Source organism: Bidens hawaiensis, unplaced genomic scaffold, assembly GCF_021521415.1.
Source record: "Bidens hawaiensis isolate Kalapana, Puna unplaced genomic scaffold, B.hawaiensis_p1.1 tig00017381_1, whole genome shotgun sequence".
Taxonomy (NCBI): domain Eukaryota; kingdom Viridiplantae; phylum Streptophyta; class Magnoliopsida; order Asterales; family Asteraceae; genus Bidens; species Bidens hawaiensis.
This window is the reverse complement of record NW_027492633.1, coordinates 130,576-140,304: the sequence shown is the minus strand read 5'-3', so window position 1 is coordinate 140,304 and position 9,729 is coordinate 130,576. Positions and strand designations below refer to the sequence as shown.

Here is a 9,729-nt window from a genome sequence, read left to right as displayed (position 1 = left end):
CTATAACTTGTTCTTGTAGCGACAAGTCTCATTGGCAATGCTTCTACTCCTGACATCAATATTAATATCACAACTAGACGTAGACGTGACATGAATATTAAACACCACCACACGAACTTTCGCTTTAATTTTCGTATAAGTCGAAATCGGCAAAACACCTCCAATAATATCCGTATAGATCTGCGGATCCATCACCACCCGATCCGCAAATATAGTAACCGTAAGGTTCAACCGCTCCGTATCATCGGATCCAAGTTTCCCGGCGGGTATCGGCACCTCACCGATGTCACGGCCTTTGTACCGGAGAGTAGCCGAGCTGTTGCGGTACTTGATACTGACTTTGTTAGGGTTTTTGATTGAGATGCCGAGTGCGAGTGAGACGTTTAGTGTTACGCTTGGTGGAATTGGAACGACGGAGACGTCGAAGTCTTGTAGTGCCACCGAGGTGACGGAGAGTACTGGCTTTTTGGCTTTGAAGACTGTGAAGGCTAGTATTATTATTATTATGGTAATGGTGAGGAGGACTGCCAGTATTGATGAGCATATTATTATGCAGCGGCGCCGGCGTTGGGGTTTGGTGTGGTTGCCGGTGGTGGCTGTGGGTGTTGATCGGAGTGGTTGTTCTTCTTTCTTCTCGATGTCCATTGAAAGTTGAGTTTGAACTTTGAAGAATATTGCGAATATTATTTATATGATAAAAAATATATTAATAATGGAGAATACTGCATAAGTAGGTCCTATGGTTTGACTAAATTTCAAAGTTTGGTACTCGAATTTTAAGAATTGCAAATTGAAGCATTCACAATATATCTTTATATTTATGTGAGTGGACTCTTTATACTGTATGAAGTAGTTGTGACAGAAAAAGATAGAAAATGTTATTGTTTATTAGTAAATTTGGAAAAACACGGTTCACATTTTATAATTTATATTGTTTTTTGAAAATGGCTGTGACTAGAGAATAGAGAAAATGTGATGATAAAAGTGTAAAAATATATTATCTAATTGAAAATGAGAAAAAAAATATATTGTTTTTTGATGTAATTATAAATGTGAAAATGAAAATGAAGATACTTGTAATGCTCTTAGTTTAAGCATCTAAGAGATGGTTGTGTGTTTAGTCCCTCACTTTTAATCCAGGTAGTTTTAAATAGAAAAGTGGTGTCATGTGAAGGTATTTGTGATTTCAAATTTGAAACTCTAGTAAAGTAGTTGATGGTCTGGTATTTTGTATATATATTAGTGTATTAATTATGTAGTTTTATTGAGTATATTGTTAGAACTTTGGTACTTCATACGTGCTTTTGTATTTCACGTAATTGATCGTTAAAGATGCTAAATGTGAGACCTGTACGAGCATAGATAGATATCTCGGGAAGACCGAAGCATGATTTGATGTCTTGGGAAGTGTTACAAGGATTCCGGAAGAGTATGGATGAGAAATCATAAGCCAATGCTAAAACTGAACAAGATGGGTTGACAAAATGCGACCTTGAATTAAAACGAGCATATCCTGAGCTAGAAAATGAGTTATGGGAGCCATAATATATAAATTTTGGGTTTCTCGATGAGAGGAATCCAAATATAAGGTTTTCTTAGGTCGCGGTACGCGACGGGTAGGGTCTATGGCCATCGCGATACGCGATGGTCTTAAAAAACGTGAAAAAACATATTTTGACCTATATGTTCTATTTTCCGAACCCTAATCAGTATGGACGACCAGCAGCAGCTATTAGGCGATTTTGGGTGAATTCCAGGGATACCAATCATCTCTTGATCAATCCTAATGGCCTTCCTCATCATAATTGAAGATCTATCGATGACGATGCTCGGCTAGTCTTCTCTGAATCATACCTGGGATGTAAAGTTTGTAACAGTTTCAGTTTCCTCATGTGACTAAGAACATTTATGTATAATTGTTTATGGTTAATCAATGATTATTGATGTTTAGTATTTCTGTGTGTTCAATCGGTTTAGGTTTACGTTGATCTGAACAATTAGTTACCAGTTGCTATAATAATTGATCATAGGTTGTTTGATTAGGTTGAATACGACAAAGCATATAATTGCCCTTAACTGAGTCACACTGGCAGGGACCGTTTGATAACTAGTGCCGTGTGTAAAGCAATTATTGTTGCCTAAGGTTTTGTCTAGTTGATCAGTCTATAGTTAATCGTTAATGATTAATCTGTTAGGTTGCATGAGATTACTGTAAGTTACCTACTTGAAGTCCCAGGTGTGATTTGCTTTGTTAATTTATTGAAAATCGTTATACTTGTTTGTTTGCTTAATTCTCTAAATTCAATTTAATTGCTTGTGTGATCAACACCAAATCTGTTACTTCATAACTTTATAAATCTGTTACACGATTACATTGACCACGTACTCCTGGTGGATAAGATACCTTATTTACCCTATCTACTTAGGTTAATTAAGTTTTTGCATGACTCAAACGACGGTCATCAGTAGTCTTTTGTTTATTTTAATGGCCAGTGAAGCTTTTATTATAACGAACAGAGACTATAAAGAAAGAACAAACTTACAAGTTACAACAACATAATCATATTCTTTCGCCACCTACCACTGGATTGCATTCTAAAACAATGCATTTGTGCACCCTAAGAGTTTTTCATGTGAGGTCAATCTAATTTTATTTGAAATCCTAATAAAGTTGAAGGTACACTTTAAAAACTGAAGGTGATGAAGCCACGATAGGAGTTATAAATTTGGAAAACAATTCATTAGGATTTTATATTTTGAAAAACTAAAGTACCCACACAAGTGTGTCCATGATGTCACTCTTTCGTTAAAAACTAACTTGAATTACTTCAATCAATCAATCATACCCAGCGGAATCACACCAATAACAAAGCTACAATTAGGGTCTGGGGAGGGTGGGATGTAGGCACACCGTACCTCTATTTAATGGGATAGAGATGTGACTTCCAGAGAGGCCCTCGTATGAACTAAATGTGCAACCCTCTACATGTTTGAACTAAGTTTGCAACTTTTAAAAATTTGAGACCAAACTTGTAAAATGGTTAAACTAAAGGGAGTGTTTGTGCAACTTTCACTTATAATATAATATGTTGCCGAGTATATTGGGTAGAGAGTATTAAATGACAACGCGGAATAGGTTTAGCGTTGGCAGACTTGAGTCTTCTTCTTCATAAATAAAGGTATAAATGAATGAATGCATGAATAAATAAATAAAATAAGTATTTTGTTTTGTACGTTGTCAAAATGGGATGGCTAAGTTTAATAATATAAGCTGTGAACATGGAGCACATTGCCATCATATTCCAAACGTGTTGAGGACGTGTACAGAATCATTTTCGAGAATTTGATTTGGATTCATGTGAAAGTAATAAGTTCCATGGACATTTTCTTTAAGTATATTTCACTAAAATTAAGTTTTAAGTTTCATATAATACGATATAAAATGTTTAAAAATAAACTTAGTTTGTTATTTTTGTTTCAATCTGTAATAGTTAAACAGAAAAAACTTATTGTATAACTTGCCATTTTTCGTTTGATCTCGTAGTGAAGACAATTTGAAGTTATTGTGCTGTCGTGCGTTGTCTAAAGGAAAACAAGTTTATAAAGTTTAATATTATTTGTTTTATAAGTAAACGAGTCTAAATCTCTATCTTTTGCTATGTGCTTTAATTAAGAGCTTTATTTTCTAAAGAATATAATTTTGATTATCAACTACATATTGATATGGGAAGCTAGAATATGGTGATGAAAATTGTGTTTAAAGTGAAAAAATTGATTATGAAAACAAGGTTGGAAGGTATTGAAAATTAAAAGCAGACAATGGTTGATGAAAAGTAAAGCATTCAATAGAAAGTCTTATACACGTGTATTTATTTTAATGGAAAAGACCATCTATTTGGAATTGTAACAAATTAACAATATTGTTTTTTGTGAGACTGATTATAAAAATTAGGAGTTTATATTATATAATTATATTTTTATTAATAATTTTTTGTAGTGTGATAATGATGTTATCTAAAAAAACCCTTTGCCTTTTTCTTTAAAAAAGAAAAAGCAAAAGAACTGTGTTATGGCTTTATGATTTTTATGTAAGAATATATCAAATTGTGACATGTTTTAGTAATTACATAACTTTTATTCCCCTTTTTTGTTGTATCGGCAATTATAATCAACGGTATCATAAAGTATTATATGCTTGTATTTACAGTTTTATGGCGTGTTTGTATTTTACGTAACATTCATAAAGTATTAGATGCTTATGTAGATGTTGATCAGGTAGGATTTTTTTTCATGATAGTTGGTTTATTAATGGTATCATATATTTTTGTGCAACCTAATTAGGCTGAGGGGTGTGGGGCTTCAACGGGGGCGCTAGAGCCCCTCCGCTCGCGCCCCCAGGCGCTAACACCACACCACCGGGGCGCTAACGGGGGCGCTAACGGAAAAAAAAAGAGAGGCGTGAGCTGGTTAGCGGCTGAAGAGAGAGAGAGAAACTTGCATTGGGTTTAGAAAAAGAGCCGTTGGGCTCTTAAATATTAAAAAAAAAATATTTTCTTACTATAAATATATACCTTTATAAAATATACTTCATTTCACAATTATACACCTTTCCTCCTAAAATCCTCTCAAAATTAACACAAAAAAATGTCGTGGTACTCGTCTGATTCCAACTCCTCCGAAGAGGATGATTTGCTTCTTCATGTAGGGGGAGTTTTGACCGCAACCGTGGTGGATCTCTTGCAAAATCAAGCCCATCAACCTCGAGTCCCGAGAGTTAGAGCACCACCTCGTGATCGTGATCGATCGGGTGCTAACGATACTTTGATTAGGCATTATTTTAGCCCTCAACCGGTATACGAGGAGTCGGATTTTTGAACTCGTTTCCGAATGAGCAGACAATTGTTCATGCGTATAGCAAGTGATTTAGAGGCACGGTATCCCTTTTTTCAACAAAGGGAGGATGCTAGGGGTCTCCCCGGTTTTTTCTCTCTTCAAAAATGCACGGCTGCTATCCGTCAATTAGCGTACGGCATCTCGTCGGACGCTTTGGATGAGTATTTACAGATGTCGAAAAGGGTTGCACGTGAATCCCTTCATTTTTTCTGCCAAGGTAAAAAACATTAATTTTAGTTTTTATTAAATATTTATTACATTTTTTAACATATATTATATGTTTATAGATTATTTTATATACGTAGGAGTCATATCGATTTACTCTCGGAGATATCTGTGTAAACCTACAATGTATGACATCCAACGCATATATGAGGTGTACGCAGAAAAACATGGTTTTCATGGGATGCTAGGTAGCATCGATTGTACGCATGTTGGATGGGCTATGTGTCCAACGGCCTGGCGAGGTCAGTTCCACCGTGGTGATCATGAAGGGCCGACTCTTATACTTGAGGCGGCGGTGTCACAGGATCTTTGGTTTTGGCATGCTTTTTTTGGTGTTGCTGGGTCAAATAACGACCTTAATGTTATCGATCAGTCACATTTGATCAACGACCTTATCGACGGGGTTGAACCACCTCAATCTTTTGTTGCAAATGGAGAACTCTTCAAGTACGGGTACTATCTGGTCGATGGTATTTACAACGAATGGGCTTTGTTAGTTCAAGCTTTTACAGATCCAATCGCCGATAAACGGAAGTATTTTACGAAGTAGCAAGAGTCTGCTAGAAAAGATATTGAAAGAGCTTTTGGAGTTATGAAAAAACAATATTATGTGCTGGCGAACCCGATACGTTATTGGACTCGGGAGAGGATAATGGACGTCGTCTACACGTGTCTGATCCTACACAACATGACGTTAGAAGACGAGGGCAAAGCTATCTGCCAAAACTACCAAGGTGACATTCCGCCACAACCGTCCACAATCAGTGATCAACAAAGACTTCATAACATAGCAAATATCAAGACCGTGAGATACACGGGAATCTTCAACATGAGTTGGTTGAACATTTGTGGGCGAGGCGACCCGATGATCTTGTATTAGATTAGTGTTATTATTAAGTATTATTGTTTGTTTAATTTTTGGTATGTTTTTTTTTGTAATTTGAATTTTAGATATTAATGTGTTTTTTTTATTAATGTGTGTTTTTTTAATAATTTATGAGTTTTTTTAATAATACGTTGTTTGAATATATTTATAAAAAAATTAAAAAAAAAAAATTCGCTGGAACCCCTGCTGGAGCCCCTCCACACCAGGGGCCAGGGCTCCAACGGGGGCTCTAACAACCCACTTATCCAGTTTCTCTCTCTGCCACATGTCATAATATTATTGGTTGGAGCCCTCATTAAAGCCCCCCACACCCCTTAGTCTTACTTGAGGGTCTAAGGATTGACAAAACACATATATGATAGAATCATGACAAGTGAGTGACATTTGGTATTGACGAAGACACTTGGTATTGACGAAGACACCATTTGACTCTGTGGGTACCTAGTTTAACATCAACATCAAGACTTGGATGCCTATGATCCTGACTTATAACTTATTATTGACTATTATTATACTGTTATTAGTTATTACTATTGCTGTTATTATTATATTATTTGTTTTAATATTCTTTCTATATTTTTTTAATATTTAGTTATTAAATTATTATGTAAGTTAGATAATTGAAAATTTGTTTAGGGGTAGGTGAGATGTAAAACTTCACGGTTTTGTGATTAGAGGGGTGGAAAAATATATATGACATGACCTAATTGAGAAAGAGTTATAAAATAGACGTGATAACCCCCACCTTAAGACTATTTTTTTTTTATTTAAACGGCCATTCATGGCTCTATTGTACTCTTAAATTACATATTTTTCCAACAAACATTAGACTTGAACATTCATTTTCTTAAAAACAAAGTTTTATCAACTTTTTGGTAAGACCAAGTCAAAGATCCTTTGGTAACTATTAAGTGTGGTTTTCACTTTTTAGGGTTTACAGGGCACCTCATCGCAAGCTTCAAATCCATGTGGTAAAACAATCACCACCTATGTGGGTATGCATGGCTTCAAACTCATGTGGTAAGTCTTTACCATTTAATTAATCTATGTTTATATTGTGTTTAATTTAAATTTAAAAAAAAAGTTCTATGCTACTTAGGTTTAAGTGTTACAAGTGATTTTCTGATTTGTGAGTACTTGAGGAAAAAATTAATATGACAGTGTAAGATTGACCGATACATGAATAATTGAATACTACCATGACTCCATGAGCACCCGTTGTCGTTCACCCTTTACACCCCCACTGAGTGCCACATAGCCCATATCAGTTTTCGCTCCCACCACTCCCTCAAGGAAACGGTCATCACTCCTCACTATTTTTATTTTTCAAATACAAATAACATTATTATGCTTAAATCTGTTTAATTGTAAAAACAAATATTAATAAAAAGAAAAGATTGATATTAATAAAAGTCAAAAGAGAATGCACCACTTCTAAATTAGAAACCACAAATGTAAAATACAAACAATAAAATAAATAATGTTTTACTTCTTTATCATTGGCAGGTAGTTGAAGTACGTAAATATATTCCAGCCAAGTAAATCATCCAAACACATGTCAAACCATCTTACGAAACCCAAAAAATACTTTATTTTCAAATGGACTCGGTTTTTAATAAAGTTTATATCAGAATATTCATAAAAAAATATATTTATATTATCTGTATAAAGTAGACAAAACAAAATTATTAGAAACAAAAAGCAAATTAAATCACAAACAAAAATATCATCAAAAAAATATAAAGAAACATATGTGGTTTTCATCTCAAAGTGGGCTCAAGCCCGCAATTCTCACATCCTGTTACGATACAATCGGTAATCAAGCTAAGATCGATAAAGAGAAGAAGAAACTAAGAGAAGAAGAAGTAAACTATTACAATCGCAATTCTCAATTCATCGATATCATTCTCATTAACGACTCCTGATTATATATACTAACCTATTACAATTATAACCCTAAACTATTGAACATTTACACTTTAGTCCTTCAACTATTTACTACCTAACATTACTCCACCCTCAAAAGATTTTTGTCCCCAAAAATCAAAAATAGTAGGAAAAAAAAATCTAATCAAAACTATCAAATTCAAACTGTGAAAAATGTAGACTAGAATTGATTTCTTGAGCTTCACCAATTTTAACTGGTGCATTAACCATGCGCGCTAGTCTGCAAATTTTTCTTTTACCCTCAAACTCATTAATTGCCATTTGGAAATTCAACAAGCATTAGGGGGTTTAGGTTTCTCTATGGCAGCTTCTCCACTATCAGATGCCTCTATGAAGTCTTTTTCTATTAGATGATTTGCATCTAGAACCAAGAATGTCTTGAGTAAATTCCTGTTAAGCAACCGATGAGATGAACTCCTTTGCAAATGCATCAAACAACTAACTTGTTTAGACATTTTCCCTGAACTAAACAATTTGTAAGATTAAGCGTATCAAAAGATGGAAGCACATCACTAGTAAAGATGAACAACCTACTATCCATGGTCACCATGAGAAACAACCATTTTAATTTCCATTTGTGCCACATGTACCTTCTTGGCTTCATATTCAAATAACACTCATTCATAACCATAGCAAGAACCCACAATTTGGATTTCCATTTGTGCCAACAACGCACCATCAATTTATTTTTTAAAACCACCTTTTCCATATCAAAGAATTCTTGTAATAACACCAAATGGTAAACACTAGTAACAACTTCAGTATCTTTTGTTCCAGCTTTTAATGCAAATCCATAGGCTTCCCACCAATTTTCCACTGAAAATGTTAAGCCTGGCTTCCAAACAAAAGTGTCAAAAACAACCGAATCAACACCAAACTGCCCTGTTTCTGTATTTTTGATCCAAGTGGTCACAACATCCTTATTTTTTTTCAAAAGAATGCCTAGGATTTTCTTCCATAACTCCACTATCTTCATCTAGTACCTTCACCACAGTACCTTGTTCAAATTCACCCCACACATGTTGAAATAAAGTACCAATTCCATATACATCCTTACAAAAATCAATGTGAACCCGATTACCTTTCCCAATTTTCTTTGAATCATTATCTAGGCCTTCACACATGACATTCCAAGACATTCCATTTATATTTTCTTTAATTTCCTTTTTTAATTCACTAACATCACCTTTCTTTACATCGGATGCATTGGTTTCAATCAATTCTTGAATCTCATCACCCAAAGGTTCTTTTATCTCATTACCACTCTTTTTAGACATTTCATCAAACACTCGAATACTCAAGCCTAGATTTAAAGAACCGTTTTCAGTTCCAAACGTGCTAGGCATTTCATCGAACACCTTGGATGCAGACTTATTATCATTTTCATTTTCTCTTAAAACATCATTATCAGTTACCCTTCCAATCTCCAATGAATCATTAACACCAAATACCTTGAAGGCATCGTATAAAGAAGAATTTGGATCATAAGGAGAAAATGAATCTTTCAATTCATTTGCATCCAATTTTAAAGCCAATGAAATGACATCTTTCAATGTGTGAAAACTATATTGATGCATGCTATAAAAACATCTCTTATTTCTGGTTCAAGACCATCCATAAAGAGGTATATAGCATAATATTCACATATTTCTCCAAAAGTTTTAACCCAGTCAAATAGAAATTGGAAATCATCACAATATTCTTTAACAGTACCTTGTTGGCTCATTGCCATAATCTCGTCCAATGAAAATTCCATGTAATCTTTCTTGATTTGTTGT

The 9,729-nt window shown here is 34.5% G+C and overlaps 1 protein-coding gene across 1 annotated transcript; it reads right to left on the bottom strand.

Annotated features, from left to right (window-relative positions):
- On the bottom strand, positions 1-645 carry LOC143553826 (uncharacterized). The gene has a single exon (XM_077043728.1). The coding sequence runs from the start codon at positions 643-645 to the stop codon at positions 1-3; it is 645 nt and encodes a 214-aa protein (XP_076899843.1).
- Positions 646-9,729: the final 9,084 nt, after the last annotated feature.